We start from the raw sequence: 19,837 nt of genomic DNA, 5'->3' as shown, positions 1-19,837 counted from the left end.
TCGGCTCCATTTTAGATAGCTGAAATTGATGGATTAATGGATTACCTGATTTTCTTTATAGCTATTTAAGGGTACAAGCGAATAAATTAAATCATACAAAATTGAAAGGTTGTTCTACAAAAGTATCTCAGGAAAATTTGATATAGAATTCTCCTTTACACGAAACACACCGCTTAGGAAGCTTGCAAATGAAAATCCAAAATCATAATCAGTGAAGAACAGGGCCGGCCATCGTTGTCAGCATTCTTTTTTTTCCTCAAACAATAAATTAATGTGTTTCCATTTAAAAGAAAGAAACAAATTGTCTTCCATCCGAATATCCAAAATAAAGCCAAACCAAGGTGACCGCCGAGCAATCTACCTCAGTCCAGAACTTAAACGACATTGCACAAACCGTTCTGTCGTTATAAGATTCGATGATGGTTCATATGCAGATAAAACTCCAGAATCTGCTTACAAAATAAACAATAGGTTAGATGCTTGCGGGGATTTTTTTTTTGGAATGCTCAATTAACCTTGGCGAATGGACATATCAGAGAAATGTACACATACTCGAACAAAATTTTGTTTCTGAACCAATGAGATTAAGAACAAAATTTGCAGCAAGAAGACAACAAACTCACTAGCATTTCAAATATTCCATACGATATATTTTAGGTGTTTTTAGATGAAAGATCATCACGATCCGGCTTTGAAAGAAAGCCTAGACGTCCATTACAGAGGTTAATTACAAGCCCAACCTAAAAACAATAGGAAACATACCAACACTAATTCCATCACAGGAGCTTGCATCTAGCAACATCTTCTACCCAAGTTCCACACAAAAACACCCAAAAGATCAATTTTCCTAACCCACGAGTGCTATTTTTTCAGATCTCCAGCGGCAATACATCCTGAGGATATGTTTAAGTAGGAGTTGAACTGCAGATATACTGCAGAGCCACATCCAAAGCCAAAATAAGCTTAATATATCTGCTTCTTGAGCAGAGTAAACACTAGCTAGTACTCCTGGTAGAACTCCAGATAGATCTACAGAGAGCACAGAAAACGTTGAACGAATCAATCGTTGAATTCATATTCAAAATCCTCGAATTCGTCTTCAAAATCACCCATCAGGTCAGCACCCATGGAAGCCATAATGTCATCAGGAAGCCGCTCAGGGAGGCTTTGCACTATTTTCTCCCACTCCAGTCGGAACCTCAGTGCTTCGTCGGCGTAGCTGCAGAAGAGCTGAATTGGACTGAAAGGAGGTTCAGTAGAAACGAGGAAGACGGGATTCAACGAATCTATGGCTCCGCCGATCTTGGTCGTCTCCTCGCTCTCGAGTTCATACATGTAGATGTCCGCGGATGTGAGGTCGTCGCGCTCCTGGTAGTAGATTCGGTTGCCATCAATGGCGTTGAACTTATCCGCGTTGATGGATATGCACCTGGTGGCGCCGACGAAGATGGCGCGGCCGCCGCCGATGCTCTTCACCTCCTCCAGCGATCGATCTCCTTCACCCCTCCCGTGCTCATCTTGTAAATCTGCACGATCTTTCTGTCCATCTTGAAGATGAGCAGCGCTTCCCCCGCGGATTCCACCACGAAGCAACGGAACGCGGGGTTCGCGCGACATGTGTTTGTGATTTTGACGGCGAGAGGGAGCCCCGTCTTGATGGCCTCGGGGACCAGGATCGACGCCACCGACCCTAGCTCGCCGGCGGCGGCGTAGCGGCCACCGACGACGGCCAGCCTGATGAGAGCGCACGCGTAGCTCTCCTCGAACACGGAGAAGCCTTCGCTGTCGGGGTCGGCGAAGTAGACCTTGGCGGAGTCGTCGGCGAGCAGGACGAGGGTGGGCGAAGCGCCGATGACATGGGCATCGAACCCGTCCTCGCAAGGCAGCGGCGCCGCGAAGCGCGTCGTGGCGCCGCGCTTCGCGGCGCCGGTGAACGGGTTGAGGACGCGCACCGCGTGCGGGGGGGCTCGCCTCGGCCAGCACGAGGTCGCCGCCGGGGGCGCTGGCGACGAGGCGGTAGCGGCGGCCGCGGCCGAGCAGCGGCAGGTCCATGCGGAGGAAGCGGCCGGTGGCGGCGTTGGCGAAGAGGCGCGCGTCGGTCTGGAAGACTTCGTCGAGCATGGCCCAGTGGCGGGGGCGGAAGCGGGGGTCCCGGGCGCTCGCCCCCCTGGGGTCGTCGGTGGCGGAGCGCCAGCAGCGGCAGACGGCGCGGTAGCCCATGTAGTAGTCGAGGTCGCCGGTGTGGAGGAAGCAGCGGGCGATGCGGTTGATGAGGTCCACCGGCAGCGTCGACCGGGGCTTTTAACTATTTGCCACACTTACCAGAGTGGGGCTTAACGATTTGCCACTAATTCCACATATTATAGACACATAAGGGTTCATATGTTATAGACACGGTGTGACAAATCGTTAATTGACATGTCACAAGAGTGACAAATAGATAAATTTTCCGCGTCAGAGCTTTTAACTATTTACCGCTTTATGAGTGGTGGTTAACGATTTGCCGCGACCAGTCCGCCATTGCCGTAGGCTGGAGGAAGGGGTGAAAGGTTTGGAAGCAGTGCGGAAAGCAGCTGACCGACGGGCGACGGTGGCGCGATTTGAAGGGACCAGTGGCTGCACTGCCCGGGGGATGTGGAGTAGACTTTTATTGTGGCGTTTTCCAACGTGGACGACGAGGCGAAAGGACGTCCTACTCCCCTACTATGCGCGATTCCCGGGGGAGGTGGGGAGGTGGTGGGACGTGTGGGGGTGGGGCCGTGGGGGAGTGAAAGGAAGGCAGAACGCTGAACGCAGAAGCGAGGCTTTGTTTAGATTTCAAAAAAAAAAAAAAGCCAAAACTTCGTATAAAATGTTTGACACATACACGTAGCATTAAATATATAGATAAAAAAAATTAATTGCACAGTTTATATATAAATTTCGAGACGAATCTTTTAAGCCTAATTACGCCATGATTTGACAATATGATGCTACATTAAATATTTGTTAATAACGGATTAATTAGTCTTAATAAATTTGTCTCGCAGTTTATAGATAGAATCGGTAATTTATTTTGTTACTAGTCTACATTTAATACTTCAAATGTGTGTCCGTATACTTCAATAATTTTACACCCAAAGAATTAAACACACCCTTAGCACCAATGTGTAGCACAATCTAATCTTAATGTGGGCCCTAATACAAGTTGACTATAACTATTTCTATTGCCACAATGCTTAAGGCCTTGTTTAGTTCTAAACTTTTTCTTCAAACTTCCAACTTTTCCATCACATCAAAACTTTTTTACACACATAAACTTTCAACTTTTCCATCACATCGTTCCAATTTAAACCAAACTTCCAAATTTGACGTAAAATAAACACACCCTAAGTTTACATAAGAATAGATGTTGGCCCATTCACACTTGCCAAACCAACCATTTAAGAATAGAGAAGAGAGAGAATAAATTCTTCGATTTCTTTATTCTCTTGTGGTGCACTCTAAACTTATGGTTGTTTTTCTTCACAAATTTTGACAGTTTGACCCTTTGCAAAAACTATTTTTACAAATGAACCGCTGCCAAAACTTATTTCAAATCTGATCCTTTTTGCTCAACGCCAAATCATGTGGCGTTGAACTTAGATACCTCAGCGCCACGTCAGCTGGCATTGAATGCCGTGCCACGGCGGATGGGAGACTAAGTCAGCGTGCCAACGTACATTCAGCGCCATGCTATTTGGCGCTGAGGTGTCTAAATTCAGCGCCACACGATTTGGCGTTAAGCAAAAGGGTCAGATTTAAAATAAGTTTTGGCAGCAGTTCATTTATAAAAATAGTTTTTGCAAAGAGTCAAATTGTCAAAATTTATGGTTTTTCTTGTTGTTGCCTAGTACTAGCTTATTGCCAATGCTATGATGCACTTTAAGGATCTTAAGGTTACACTTTTGCGACATTGTGGTTGCCCTTAGACATATAAAAAATTTTACAGGAAAGTTATTTAAAAAAATCGTGTTAATCTTTTCTTCATTTTTTCTAATACTTAATAAGGTTAATTAATTGTGCACTATACTCCTTGCGTTTAAAAGAAAGGCTCTGTTTAGTTCGTTCGTGTGCCAAAATTTTTGAAGTATACGAATACACATTTAAAGTATTAAACATAGACTAATAATAAAATAAATTATAGATTCCGCCTGTAAACTGTGAGACGAATCTATTAGGACATTCCCAATCCAAGACACTAGACATAGTTTCCATAAACTCTACATCATCAAGAAACTAGTACTAGACACTACTCTTCCAATGCAAACACTACTATTCCATACTTAAATTTAATGCTACTTATCTCACATAATGTCTTGGATGTTGTGTAGAAACCATGTCTCATGCAAGACATGGTTTCCTTCTTTTTCCTCATTTATTCAATTGCCACATCATTTTTCATCCTAGGTGTCAGGGTTATAGATACCACATACCTAATAGTAGTTGACTAAATCTCGGCAGGATCCACTACATACCATGTCCTATACGGAAGAGGAGTTCTGGATAAGGAAAGACAACCAAAGTTCTATATAGAAACGACAAGGACTACTCAGATTGTATCCATATTGGTTTCCCTAGTTCTACTTGGACAAAGGGATACCTATGGGTATAAATACAAGCCCCCTAAGAGGAGAGGGCAGAGGATGAACACCCAACATAATCGACATAGAAGCCACAACATAGAAGCCTACATACGCCAAGACACGCCGTCGGATATCGACTTCAGGGATAAGCACGGCTAGTACCCTACGGTGTCTCCGGATACTGTCAGGAGAGACGAAAGCACTATCTCTGATCTCGTCGGGCACGGATTCGAGGAGAAAGGCTACCCTGCTGTCGACTATGGGTCAGATCGTCAGACCGCCATGTCGACAGCAGTTAGATAGGCTACCTCAAATATTGTACTGGTGTGATTATCATGAATAAGAGCAATACCGGCTTCGGCCAACAGGATGTAGGGTTATTACCTGACAATTCACAGGCCCGAACCTGTATAAAAATCCCTGTCTCCATCTCTTTTACCTCAGTCTCGCGTATACCCTAGTACCGACGATCCCCATACCATGCAAATACCGGAATCGCGACATCAAACGTTGACACTAGGTGACAACTTATTCAATGCTATGGACACCATCCTAGTTATTGGGTTGGGAATGCCCTTAAGCCTAATTAATCCATTATTAGCAAATATTTATTATAGCACCACATTACCAAATTATGGCGTAATTAGGCTCAAAAGATTCGTCTCACGATTTACATGCAAACTGTGCAATTAGGTTTTTTCGTCCACATTTAATGTTTCATGCATGTGTTCAAACATTTGATGTGACGGAAAATTTGAAAGTTTAAAGAAAAAAATTTGAATCTAAACACGGCCAAATACAATCTAGGAAAGGATGTGACCCCTTGATCCCTTCGTTGTAATAGAAGCGCCGGGACACATCCTCAGTACGTTCGTCTCGTTTTACGTCTAAGGAGAGAAGGGCTATGAGGCTGCGTTCGGGACCCCCACGGCATCAACCAAACCGGTGAAATCTTTCGTTGATCAGCTTGGATCGACATACGCATAGCACGTCCTCTGTACTCATATTCATCCTTCTTTCCACAAATTTCATTCGCATGAGAGAGGAAAGACACAAGTGAAATCTGAACAAGAAAATGGATGGATACGTACAAGTTGTTGCTGCTGCTCTGCAACACTCTATCGTGGAATCGCAGTAGATGATGAGCCCCATCACCGATTTCCTTTCTATAATATATTTTACCAAGACAAATTTATTATAAAAATATATTTGTTTACATCTAAATTTGTCACCTATGGATGAAATAGAGGAAAATTGCCAAAGTTTGAAAATTACCGGGTTTCCTTCACAGGGCCGGTCAGACCGCAGGTATATGGGCGGTCTGACCGGCTAGTAGGGCCGGTCTGACCGCAGGTATGTGGGCGGTCAGACCGGCAGGGTCCGAGTCCGAGTCTGTTTTCGTCGGGTCTCGGGTTTCCTTGCTCGGGAAGGCATATTTTGTGTTTTCTTTGGTTTCTATCCCGAGTTGGACGTGGAGAAGGGCCTGTAGAGGGCAAGACCAACCCCTATTTAAGGGACAAGGCCGGTTCATTGTAAAACCCCCGAATACAATCTATTTGAATCGTTCTTTTACTATGTTTTCTATTGAGTAAATTTCACAAAACTACAGATACTTTGATCAAACTATCACAAAACTACAGATTTAAGAATGTATTTCACAAAACTACAGATTTAGAGTTAAATTTATCATGGAACTACAGATTTAAGGTATTATATCACAAAACTATTGATTTAACAACTATTTTATTACAAAACTACACATTTAAAAACTATTTTATCACAAAACTACAAATTTTATAACTTTAAATAAATAATAGTGCTATGATCTAAACTCTAGAATATGTAGTTCTTTGATAACTTAATCACTAAATCTGTAGTTTTGTGATATGGTGCATTAAATCTGTAGTTCCGTGAAAAGTTTAACGCTAAATCTGTAGTTTTGTGATACACATTCTTAAATATATAGTTTTGTGATAATTTGACACAAGTATATGTAGTTTTGTGAAATTTACTCTTTTCTATTTTACCCTAGTTTAGTTCATCTTTGTTGGTTTGCGCCGTAAACCGTCCACCGCCGCTGCGAGAGTGCGACACCTCTTTGTAGGTTTATCCTGAAAACCTTCCGTTTTGCTCACGAGACGGGTAGTTATCCTCATATCGATCTAAATCGGTCTAGAGGCTGATTTTGATCTCTAAATTGGCTCCGCTAGCCGGTTTAACTTTTCTTTTTGCAAAACCCATCTTGATTTGGCCTTTTGGCTAGATCGAGGTGGTTGGCGACTCCATATCACCGCAAGGCGTTTAGGTGTTGCGATCGTGCTTATCGACTTGTCACAAAAAGTTGCTAACAATATTTAATAATTATTTTAATAGACCTAATTTGATAATGTAAGTATTACTATATTTGTCTGTAAACTTAGTTAAATTTGAAGCGGTTTAACTTTGACCAAAGTTAAAACATCCTAGAACCTAAAACATAGGGAATACTATTAAATCCAAATAACACTTTCAAAGAATTCAAAGAGCAATTTAGTAGGATTCAAATCCTACATAAATTTTACTAGAGTAAATTACACTCACGGTACATGAACTTGCGTGGTGGATGCAAATAGGTACAACAAGTTGCAAAGTGCTTATTTCAGTACAATAACTCGTCTATATTGTGCGAATTGGACAAAAATGATCCAAACAAGCAAAATTGTTAGAACTTAGCATGTACTGATGAGGTAGCAGTTTAATTTACATACTTATTATGTTTTGGAGATCTTATTTGCAATCCAAATAAAAAGAGAAATTAGTGATGCAAAAGTTTGTTTCATTTCATTTCTGAGGAATTTTCGTTCCTTCATAAGTCATCTTATGTTTATTTATATCTTTAGGGCCAAGACAAAATCTGGCGTGGCATAGTGCAAGTAACACTAGGAAATTCATTTTAATTTCTATGTCTAGAATTTCCATTTTATTGAAAGTTTATTTTCATGACCGGACATGTTTAATTGTTTTGGTTCTTTTATTAATCTAAATCTTAAAAATATCATACGGATAATAACAACACATTTTGTATCTTTAAATTTTTATGTGTAATAAAAATTACTTATCATTATGCGTCAGGCTAGATCAATTTTGCTTGTGTGGATCGTTTTGACCTAGGTTCGCACGGACTAGCAAAGTTATTGTACCGAAATAAGCAATTTGCAAGTTGTTGTTCCTATTTATACCCACTACACAAGTTCATATACCATGAACGTAGTTTACTCATTTTACTACTTAGTCCTTTGATACAAACGATTGTAGTCTTCTAAATCTTATAAAATTCATGTGAAATGACTCATTATTACATAGATTTTGATGGAAAATTAGCATAACTTCAAATTTTTTAAAAGCATTCATTTGAGTTTTTCTCCCTCATCCAATTCGACAATTATATCAAAATCCTTTTTTTTCTATTCCTACGTTTTTTGCTGCTAGTAAGTTTTAAAAGGGGTCTTAGCCACACACACCGTCATTAGTTGTGCCGTAGTTACTGCAATCGAGTTTAAACGCGCCATCGCACACATATAAAATGCCATATATGCATCCACTCCTCGTCTCCTCCGGTTTCATCACTCGCGATCGATCACGTTTTCAAAACGACTCACGAGACCAAAACCGCGCCCGCGCCGGAAATGGCCAGGATCGCCGCCGTCGCCGCGACTCTTCTCCTCGCCGCCGCCGTCGCCGCGACAACCTTGCCGACGACGTCGCCGGCGCGCGGCATCCGCCTTCTGGAGGGAGGAAGATCAAGCCCCGCCGCCGCCGTCGACGACGAGGAGGTCGCGACCGCGGCCGTGGCCCCGACGTCGGCGGGCGCCGCCTCGGAGGCCCCCTTGTCGCTGATGTGGTGGCTGGTCATGGCGCTTCGTGACGGAGGCAGCGCCGCCGCCATGTCCGAGGGAGCGGCGGCCGCCGCGCCGTCGCCGGCAGAGATGTACGGTGACGAACTAGGCGACCTCGAGAACAAGGTGCCGGTGATAGGGCCGTAGACGAAGGGCGTATCGTACGGCCGGGATGATGCTGCCGCGAGTTAATTTATACGTTTCAATGTTCACTGCTCCCTCCGTCCCATTTTCACGCCTAACTTTAATCGTCTGTTTTTTTATAATTTATATCTTTATTGTTATGAGATGATAAAACATGAATAGTATTTTATGTGTGACTTATATTTTTAATTTTTTTAAAAAAATTGAATAAGATGAATGGTTAAAGTTGTACGCGGAAAATTATGGCTGCATTCAAAATGAAATGGGGGAGTATGAAGCAAGAGCGATCATTAGGCTGCTAATTAACGTACGTTTCAGTATTTAATTTGTAAACGGACGTGCTAACTAAACATATAAACTTTGTTACCGTAATAATATATTAGTTGACGTTTATACATTTGTGTAGCTCTAAATTTGCCTATTCTTTTTTCTTGTTTTCAATTTGTTCTTCACTTCTTCTGCTTCAGTTTTGGACTTCAAATATGATCAGATGCATGCAATTGGATACGTAATTAACCAATTTTGATCCAGTAAACAAGCATTTATTACTTTTCTAATTGAGAGTTACGGAAAGCATTTAAACGCGTAATCGAGCTCTAAATAATGTTGAGTATCGTTTCTTTCTGAGGTTTTAAATATATGCAACGTAACGCATAATGACCTGGATAATTAACGGTGCTAGTATTTTGATCAAACGCTTAAACCTAACGATTCTTAAAAATAATTCATCCCATCAAAGTATCTCTCTGAAAAGAAAAATAATATCAAGCTTATCTAGCTAATGAAAAATAATAACTTTGATTAAGCTTTTTTTAAAAAATTAATGGTAGTCTACTCTACTCTACCTACAAACAGTCCTAACGGGATTTTTTTTTTCATTTTAATTTTTTAATATTTACAGAAATATTATACCGACGAAAATATTTACAGAAATAGACCCTGCCATCCAAGTATAGAGCAGCAAGGTGACATGGCACACGGCGCCGTGTGCGTATTTTGCGCTGAGGTCCCTTGCTGTTAAATGCAGTTTTTGCCTGCTCAGCGGCCTCCCCGAGGGCGGTAGGGTATATTTCTGTAAATATTTTCGTCAGTATAATATTTCTGTAAATATTAAAAATAAAAATTTTAAAATGAAAAAAAATTCGTCCTAACGGAAGCAGAAGCCCACTAGATTAGCTAGAACACCCGGCCCATGGGCTTGGCCTACCCACTTGATATTCCAGGCCCATTAAGCCCAACCCAGCGAAGCGAAACATATCCCACCCACCCCACCGTCTCTCTCCATTTGGACTCCGATTCCACGCCGACGTCGCCGCCTGATCGTCTCCGGCGCCGGCGATCCCAACCGCCGCAACCACCGCCTCTCCCTCCTCCTCCTCCTCCGGTAGGTGCTCGCGGCCGCTCGACGGCCACGCACGTGCTCGTGTCTCGCTGTCCCGTCCGCCGCCTCTTCTCCACTCCCCCACGCTTCCGCTCCAGATCTGCCTCTCCGCCCGCCCGGATCTAGCCACCGGTTCGCCGGCGCCGCCGCTCGGGAGCTGAACCGTGTGGCCGAGTGGCGACCTCTCCTACCGCGTAGCCATGGTAAGATCCGTTCATTCTAGCCGGTTTCGTGGTCTGTGTAGCGAGCGCTGTGTTTGCTTGCGCGGGGGGAGGAGGATGATCTCGGAGGAGATTAGTGGTAGGAATGGATCTAGTGTTGGGACTGAGATGGATGAACTTTCTGCCATTTGCTGTTGTTGGTCTTCTGCAGATCAATTTCGTGCTCCTGATCAGCCGCCAGGGCAAGGTGAGGCTTACCAAGTGGTACTCGCCTTACACCCAGAAGGAGAGGACTAAGGTCAGCATCCTGTACTGAATTCTGTACCAACACTGATCATATGATGCTGTTGCTGTTTCTCTGCTCTTTGAGCATCACTAGCGGTGGCTGTTGCTTCTGTTCAATAGTTAGACGATATGCTTTGTAGTTCGTGTGATCCATGTGCCGTGGCAGGGTTTGCAACTTAGGCTGTTTTTGCTTAAATGTACACTAATTAAACAAGCATATTATTCTGTTCTAGGATCTGTCTGTATTTAGCACCCATGTTTCAGTGGACCTTATGATGATGATGATTCTTGTCTCATGCTCAAAGGCACGGTATTGGTTCTTTTTTGGTTCCACTTGTGGGTTTAATGTTTGCGGAAACCCGAAAGATCTGTTCTGAGCCCATGAATAACACTGTAGGTGCCCACTGAACATTCTTGACAGAATACACAAAGCCTCTTCATTTTATTATTCTTGGGTTTGCAGTGCCCAATTGCTTATGTTCTGTTGGTGAGCTGCACTGTACTGTTTATCTTGTATGTAATTTTCTACACTTGTTGAAAAGGTTATCCGTGAGCTCAGTGGGCTCATTCTAACACGCGGGCCAAAACTCTGCAACTTTGTTGAGTGGAAGGGTTACAAGGTTGTGTACAGAAGGTATGATTCCAGCATGTCATTGGTGTTCTATTGTTTGACTAATCGGTTATGTTGCTTCGTGGTATCTTCTAAATTAGCTATTTTATGTTCTGTTTATAATTATGGTGGCAAGGTATGCGAGCCTGTATTTCTGCATGTGCATTGATGCTGAGGACAATGAGCTCGAGGTCCTTGAAATTATCCATCACTTCGTTGAAGTACTGGACCGATATTTTGGCAGCGTGAGTGCTTTGATGCTGTTTATCATGTAGCTTCTCTTTCATTTGCTTGTTGTACTGCTGTTTTGAGTCCTTGTTTCAACCTCATTAGGTATGCGAGCTGGATTTGATATTCAATTTCCACAAGGTAATATCTTTTGGTTCTATTGAAGTTGCTACTACAGAGGATCTAGGATTGGAATTTACATGATTCTTCTTGCTAGTCTATTGTCATGTTTACAGGACTCGTGTTCATGATTTTCAATGATTCATTTTTGCAGGCCTACTACATACTTGATGAAATTCTCATCGCTGGTGAGCTTCAAGAATCTAGCAAGAAAAATGTTGCAAGACTAATTGCTGCACAGGTACAATTTCTGACCATAGCTAACCTAAACTCCGTATTTTTCCTGTTTCCATGGCTATGGAAAAGCATATGGTTTGGGTGGTAGAATATATCTGATCTTTTCTGTCTTCAATTTAGATCTGTTTTTTTTTTGTTTCATATGACTTCTTCATCTAAAAGCTCTTTCGTTTCTACTTGACCTTTTTCTCTTTTCTCTTTACATCTAATTTAAGTTTAACATGTGTACCAAGCTATGAACCAACTTGCAAGTCCTACTTTGTTGTCCATGATGCACACACCATGTACAAGAAGAAAGAACTATGTCCTTTAGAAAAGTTTGTAGTTCTATTTTCTCCTAACAATTGCTTCCCAATTCAACAGGATTCATTGGTAGAGGCAGCTAAAGAGGAAGCTAGCTCTATAAGCAACATCATTGCCCAGGCTACAAAATAAAATTCTACTCCAGTCTGATGTTTGCTCTCTTTTGTTGTGTTATATTGGTAAATGCAATGTACTAGTCCATTTGGTCTGTTCAGTTTTCTAAGATACGTCTTTCAAGGTGCCAGGATTAAGAATGAACATGATGTAACTACACTGTATCCGCTATTTTGAACCGAAGTCGGATTTTCTAAGAGAAAATGTGCATGAGAGTTGATCATGGAGAGTGCATTATCTTGAGCAGTTGTGATTATTCCACTTATTGTTCGCCTTCTGTATTGCAATGCGTGTAAACATCAGTTATCAACGTCCCTGATAGCTTTATATTACATGCAACACCTGGGTAAGATGAAATAGAGCTTAGGTTGTACCTTGCTGTTGGCACATGTGAATGTGTTTGTGAACACTCATTGATTGTATACTGGTATATGTGCATCCTGAATATCCTTTTCACTTATCCACCACATTGCCCGTTCAGTTGCTCTCTGCATGCTCACTTCAAATTGGAATTCACTTCTTCACCCACTATTCCCCTAACCCAAGGAAAATGTCACACTTTCATTCGTTTTCACTTCTCGGGGCTTGTTTGCCTCTATAAACACCTGCACTATTGTTTCCTTTCTTTTCTTTCTTGATGATCTTTAGCCTCTGATATCAACGAGAAGTTGTGACCTACCGACTCTGAGTGAGCAAGAAAAATAGAGTGAGCATGGGAGCCGTTGGGAGAGCAAGCATTAGGACATCAACATATCAAAGCTACCGTTCACTTGTCTTTGCATGCAGAGAGTGGAAACTTTGGGCAAAGATGCCTTGCACTAGAGGCAAGCCAGCTACACTGTGTGACTGATAATGTTGAAGATGAGACAACTCATCCACACCGAGTAGTTGATCAGGTTGAACATGAGAGACGGCCTTGCTGCCTCCAGTGTGGATCATGGCGACCCTGATGTTGCATACTAGAACAATAGGCCGCAGTTCGATTCCCCGCGTTGCCCACAAGGCCTGGGCAACGCCGATGCTACATACTAGTCGCACGATTGGAAGCATTGGCTGCTCGAGGAGTCGGCGCTGCCCTCGTACCCATTCTTATCGACCCCTTTAATTGTTCTAATTTTGGAGTGTTCATGCAAAGTTTGATTCTCGGTTGGTAGTGACAATCCTCCTGTACGGTGTCCTATCTTGTCAGATGTCTTACTCAAATTTAATATTGCCATCTTATATAGTATTGGTTATATTGGATCTTTGAACTTTTTTCTTGAGTTTAATACAAATCCCTTTGTCAATCAATATTAACTAAAAGCCATATGCATATTAATAGACTATAAACACAGTTAGTTTTCACATTTTAACGACCTATGTCAATGTCAATCATTTTGCACTATAGAATAATCTTGTATATAAGGTAAGAATTCGAGGGTTTGAAAGGTATCAACCTTTGCTAGCTTCCTCTCCATTGTCAATTTGTCAGTATCAATGCTCAAAAGTTGACAGCATCCATCCACAGTACGACGCTGCATGCCTCTCCTCAGTTCTTGATTCTAGGCTACCTGATAACAACATAATCCTCTCTCTCGATCTCGATGTTGTGGCTTCAAAAAGGAAAGATGATTTTTGAGAATGGAAGGCATCGAGAGAACACTTGCAATTATAGCAAATAAGAGATGTTGTAACTATGTCGTTCTTGGACTTTGATACTACTTGTGAATGGCTGTGGCCCTCCATCGCACGACCATTCTCTCTACATTTGTTTTCTTTGCTTCTCACCAGCTCCGATATTTCTTAAAGAGTTAATTTTGATTTTTTTGCTGTAATTTATTTTTCATCATTAGCTTTTAAATTGCTATGAACACATATATAAAAGTTCTTTCAAAAAATTATTTTGGTAGCTAATAAACGATGTAGGTGAAATGATAGCACTTGCATGTGGTTTGAACTCCAATGTCCCTTCAATTCTCATGAGGCTCACATGTCAAACTTGTGCATCTAAAACAGGTTCAGTTGGCCGGGAACATATCTTATGCACACAACTAACAAATATCACCGAAAATATTTAGAAAATATTGTGCATATACTTCCAATATTGTTACACATATGTGTAAAATCTTAACCTCAAATCCATTATATTTTAACCTAAAAAATAAATATTATAAGTCCATCAGAATTTATCTTTTTTCCCTCTTTATATAGGATGAATTTGATGATGGGACTTCACACTTAGATGTAATATTATTGAAAGCACATGCATAACATTTTTTTAATTTTTAGTGATATTTTTTAGTTTTTTTAAACTAAACTGGCATGAGAACTGCCAATTATATTTCATTAAACAGAGTAAAAACCCACGGTCTACAGAAAAAGAAAAACAACCTCTCGACGAGTAGAGACTCGCCGAGTCCTTTATCCGCGGCCGGTACAACCATACAACACACGGAGCTCCACACAACTCTAGCCAAACTATCAACGAAACAATGGCGGAATCCAACAACGAATATCGACGTCGAGATGCTGAAGAAGCGGCACACAACGTTGACGTCACAAGGCACGTGTCATCGTTGCCGAGCTTGCCGCCCAACGACCGAGCAGCTCCGACTCCACGGTGATCACGACATCATTGGAGGCACCACCAAACCGAGCAAAGCAACACCAAGCTCACACTTTGGACATCAACCAAGCCCCTGAAGCGCCAAAACATGCACTGGCAACACCCACATCCCTAGAGAGAAACTGCAGATGTTATCATTGTCAAGCTTCGTTGCACCCCAACGACATAGTAGTTCCGACTCTACCCGATAGAGACAACCGAAGAAGTTGGATGCCACCAATACAAGAAATGAGCCAAGAAGGAGAAGGCCTCACCAAACACCTAGGCATCCAATGCATCGAGCTGACACAGGAGTCCACCAACAGTAAACGATGCATGGGTAAGGTTCTCCAAGACGATGCCCCCAAGAAGGATATGACATGAAACGCCACCACCGTCCGTCCGGAAACCGGATTATAGTTTTCAACTGGAGATTGGTAGCGGTGAAGAAAACGCCATAACGACGCCTTCAAAACGGGAACAATGCCAAAGGTGTCGCCGTCGTCATGCCAGCCAAAGGCTAAGCAAGGCTTTCGCCAATGATTTCCATCCAGAGCCACTACCGACCCACACAACAACCGTCGCCGAACCACCACATAATCTCTTTAGCCATCAGTTAGACCAGTTCACCACCCCACGGCTCAGGTAGACTCACAGGCCTGCTCCCGCACGTTGCCATGGCATTGCCATCCTCTGCACAAGCCGCCGGGTCCACCCTCTCCTGGAGCTCCCCATGGCCAAGACAAGATCTGGCCATAGGAGAGGAGGGGCTCCACGAAGAGTGGTTTGCTCAGCTAGCTGGGAAGACGGGACACCACCACCGCCAACCGCTTCCCCGCGCACACCACCAGGCCAGAGAGAGGCAGCTCCTCCCCCATGCGCCCTTGACGCACGCCGCTGAGCTAGGGGTGACAACTCCTCCCCTCGCCGCCGCGGTCCCCGCTGCTCGATCCTCGGGCCACCGCCTCCACGTGGCCCTCACGCCGCGGCAGCCGCCGCCACCTCCGCGCGGCCCTTGCGCCGCGGCCACTGCCTCTGAGCGGCCCTCTCACCGCCGCCTCCGCCACCGCGCCGCGCCACTACCGACCCGCGCGGCTCAGCCCAGATCCAGCCAAGGGGGACCGAATTCGAACTCGACAGCGTCGGATCTAGCCATCGTCACCAGGGCCGCGCTCTCGTCCTCCGGTCTCGTCGGCGCCCCAACCGGTTGACCATGAGTGAGGGAGAAGGGGGAGTCCCGCCGTCGCCGTCTTTGCAGCTGCCCGGCTTGGCAGCGTGGCGGGGGAGAGGAGGGGAAGGGAGGGGGCGACGGCGAGGTTACGCCACCAACGTAACCTAATTGAGTTCGGATATTTTTTAGTTGGTGTGTATGGTATATACACGTGAAGCCTTGTGTGCATATGATACGTTTTCCCAGTTAATCAGCTCCACACAAACGAGCTTGACTAGATACTAAACGGAACCAAACGTGCACCCCATGTTCAACTAAGGTCGGCATATATGTAGAACCTTTTCAAGTTCTGAGTTTCTTCTTTCCTTTTAGCTAAGTTTTCATCAATACTTAGCTCCGGTGGCAGATTGGTGAAGCACATGAACAAAAAATTTAATTTTACCCCGGTCTTTGGAGGGTAGCAAAGTACCTAATTGAGTATGCAAAACACAATCTGAACTCTCTGAAAAATATGTGTGATCTTTTTGTTGTCCTAAATTTGTCCCATAGAACATGACGTGATCTTGTTGTTGTCCTAAATTTGTCCCATAGAACATGACACAACAATATCATTGAGCGTATTAATTAGCACCTAGGAACTTGGAAGAGACTACGCTAATCTTAGTTACACACACTCGAGAAGGTTGCAGCAGCTTATACACACTGTATTAAGCTGCGACATGATATATTCCCTTTTTCCCTGGAAACTACGAATTCCCTAGAAGCTCAACGAGTGTTGGGCTTGGCTGTCATGTTTCCGCCGCCTTTGCTAGCTTAGGTTAGTTGTTGAGTGTTATTGTAGTTGTGATTTTGTCCAGTTTTTCTTAATGAACTTTGTACGGTAAGATTTGGTCTCGTTTCTTTTTAAAATGGACACCTTCTTATTTATATAAAACATTGGCAACGACCTTACCATTCGGGAAGGAAAAAAAACCAATTAATCAATCCCTACAACACAAGAATTAGGTAGATGTATTTGGGAACACTCATTGATTTATATGTACATTCTGCTTTTTTATTTCCCCTCTTCCATCTTCCCCATTGCCCATTCAATTGCCATCTGCCTGATCATGAGAGGGAATTTACTTCTTCAACTGCTAGACCCCTGACCTGATGAACTCCTTTATAAACACAAGCTTGTAGCTTCCCTCTTTCTCGACGACCCTACTCTGAGTGAGAAAGAAATTAAACAGGGACAAACCATCGCGACTTATGAGTATGGAAGGCGTCAGGAGAGCAAGCCCTTGAAAACCAATCAATTGGAGCTATCCTGTGCAGATTTTTGCATGCATCTTGATGAGCCATCTCAAAGAAGAAGTGCAGTTTGGCGTGCTAATCTTGTTCATCTTGATCCACGGAGCTAGCCTAACAACGGTGGTCTTGGCAGGATTAGCCTTCGCCGAGTTGGTCGTCTCACAGTTGATCTCGGCAGCCTAGCAGTGTCCTTCAACCACGCTCGGACGCAAGCACGGTAAGCAGAAAGGCGAGGCTGCGCGGGCGTTCGTTCCCGCCATAAAGCTTCTCTCCATGGTTTCTGGCTTGCTGGCTCTTCGTCCCTCTCGTGTGTTCTTAGGCTGCTTGTGCTTAAATGTACATTTGTAATTTATTAACAAGTGGGGGTGGATGATGAGTTCTTCTTCTACCAGAAATTTTATTTTCATTCTTGTTCTCTGCATATTATTCAGTAATAGGATCCTGACCCCAGCTCCTAATCTAAACTCTGTATTTTTCACTGTTTGCCTGACTAGTGAATTGGAGAGCTGTGGACTGTGGTTGGGATGGTAGAGTGTCTGATCTTTTTCTGTCATTAATGGACCTCTGGTTTCTTTTCATAATGAGATAGAAGTGTTTGTTTGTGCCCTTAAATGTTAGGAGAAACATATCGTGCTTTCATCATCTAAAACCTCACTTGCTGCTACTTGAACATTTTAAGAGTTGAAGTGGGAACTTAGGTTGGTACATGCAGATGTGTTTGTGAGCACTCATTGATATATTGGTGGTATATATATGTGCATCCTGAATATCCTTTTCACCCACATTGCTCATTCAATTGCCCCTCTGCATATATATACACACTTTAAATTGGAATTCACTTCTTCACCCACTACTACTCCCCTAAGCCAATGAATTCGTTCCCATTTCTCTGGCCTTTATTCGCCTTTATAAACACCTGCCCTCTTGCTTCCCTTCTATCCGGATAAAAATCCTTACTCCTGATGCCAATGAGAGGTTGTGTGTCCTATCGACTCCAATTGAGCAAGAAAGACGGAGATCGAGTAGAGCTAGTGACTGAGCATGAGAGGCGTTGGGAGAGCAAGCACTATAAGGTCAATACTCTGAAGCTATCGTGAGCAATAATGATGTGTTTGCGTGCGCTTTGCTAAATTAAAGCTGTGGGCAAGAACTTCTTGAACGAGAGGTAGCTACAGCGTGTGGTTGATCAAGTTACTCTAGAGAGACGGCATGGCTGCCGCCCGTATAGTTGGCTTGGTGTACCTACGCCCATACACCGGCAGTGTTTTCTTGCTCATGGGCAGCTTCAGTGCTGTTTCTTCTACCTAGAGTACTCTTAGGAGCCAAAACTTTAATTAGACAAGTTAGGCCATTTTGACTTTATGTAGTCAAATTAATCTCTCTAAGTTTAACATGTTTACATAAAACATCACAGCATTTTCAATACCAAATAAACATACTATATATCAAAATATATTCAATATTTGGTTTTAATTTGGTGTTATAAGAGTTGTTACGTTTCTCCGTAAAATCGATCAAATTTATAGAAGTTTAATTTATAATAAAAAATCAAAGTGTTTTGTAATATGAAACAGACGGAGTACTAGAATTTTCATGCGTAGTTTGACCTTTTTCACGATATGTTTGCCATCTTATATTGTGGTGATACTGTATCTTGACTTTTTCTTGAGCTTGGTATACTGTCCCCTTTGTCAATTGTTAATCGATATAATTAAAAATCATATGCATGCATACACCATATCAATAGATCGTCGTACAAATAACTGAAGGTCAAGGGTCTGATCGAATCAGTTTAGAGTTCTATATTGATTTGCAAAATCTCACTTGGACACACGTTGTGTTCATGAGTGCTAGCTAATGTTTTTTCCTCCATTTTTTTTTTCCGGAGAACTCCATTTTCTTCCCCTTACTTTGGCTGTGTTCGGCAGTGGCTGTTGCCATCCTCTACTCCTCGTTTTCCGTGCGCACGTTTTTCAAACTGCTAAACAGTGTGTTTTTTGCAAAAAATTTCTATACGAAAGTTGCTTAAAAAATATTGATCCATTTTTAAGAAAAAAAACTAATATTTAATTAATCACGTGTTAATGGACCGTTCTGTTTTCCGCGCACACTATCCCCGTTGGGAACCTCTAGTAGCGAACAGATAGCATGGAGTTTATTATCTCACCCCTCCATGCATGCACTCCTCTACGCCATGACCAGTGTGTGTTTATTCTGAATATTTTTTTTCTACCTTTTTCACCACTGCCCAATGCCCACTTCGTTTACCTTATGCTACTGTTTTACTTAAAATGCAATTTACTTCTTCACCCGCTACTACTTTAACCCTCTATATATCCTGAGTAGAGCCTCGCTACGGTGCTCTCCACTAATAGTAGAAAACAGTTTGAACCGTTGATCTTATTTGAGCTAAAGATTCAAAACTATTTATACTACCACCCAATTAGCGATAGTAGAAACATAAAGGGGTATTATTGTCTAAAAGAAATAAGTGTGAAAAGATATAATCGTTATTAGCAGTGACTAAACTTTTTTCCCTCTTTTTTAGCTTTCTCGATGAAATACTACTTGCCAACCCAGCTGCTACCCTTCTTTCTCGATGATCCTTATATTAGCTTCATGTCAGTGAGAAGTAGCAAGCTAGCTATCTACCCAAGAAAACATATAGAAGAGTGTGTGAGAATGGAAGGCATTGGGAGAGCCAACATTAGGAGATTAACAAGTCCG

General features: G+C 42.8%; 2 protein-coding genes across 3 annotated transcripts; one reads left to right on the top strand and one right to left on the bottom strand.

Annotated features, from left to right (window-relative positions):
- Nucleotides 1-623: 623 nt before the first annotated feature.
- Nucleotides 624-2,301, bottom strand: LOC9269894 (uncharacterized; the record flags this gene model as incomplete). The annotated part of the gene is made up of 1 exon (XM_026023938.2): nt 624-2,301. A coding segment is annotated over one exon (1,242 nt), but the record flags the coding sequence as incomplete, so codon positions are not given.
- A 7,563-nt stretch (nt 2,302-9,864) lies between these two features.
- On the top strand, nt 9,865-12,285 carry LOC4334331 (AP-1 complex subunit sigma-1). 2 transcript variants are annotated; one of them, XM_015772709.3, is made up of 7 exons: nt 9,865-10,207; nt 10,377-10,463; nt 10,993-11,084; nt 11,197-11,305; nt 11,394-11,429; nt 11,563-11,649; nt 12,009-12,285. In XM_015772709.3, the coding sequence occupies exons 1-7, from the start codon at nt 10,205-10,207 to the stop codon at nt 12,078-12,080; spliced, it is 486 nt and encodes a 161-aa protein (XP_015628195.1). In that variant the 5' UTR covers nt 9,865-10,204; the 3' UTR covers nt 12,081-12,285. The 2 variants fall into 2 exon arrangements, with proteins under 2 accessions (XP_015628195.1, XP_015628194.1); XM_015772708.3 differs by lacking the exon at nt 9,865-10,207 and having other exon boundaries at nt 10,296-10,463.
- Nucleotides 12,286-19,837: the final 7,552 nt, after the last annotated feature.

Source organism: Oryza sativa, chromosome 3 (assembly GCF_034140825.1).
Source record: "Oryza sativa Japonica Group chromosome 3, ASM3414082v1".
Classification (NCBI taxonomy): domain Eukaryota; kingdom Viridiplantae; phylum Streptophyta; class Magnoliopsida; order Poales; family Poaceae; genus Oryza; species Oryza sativa.
This window is presented reverse-complemented; position numbering and strand designations above follow the sequence as displayed.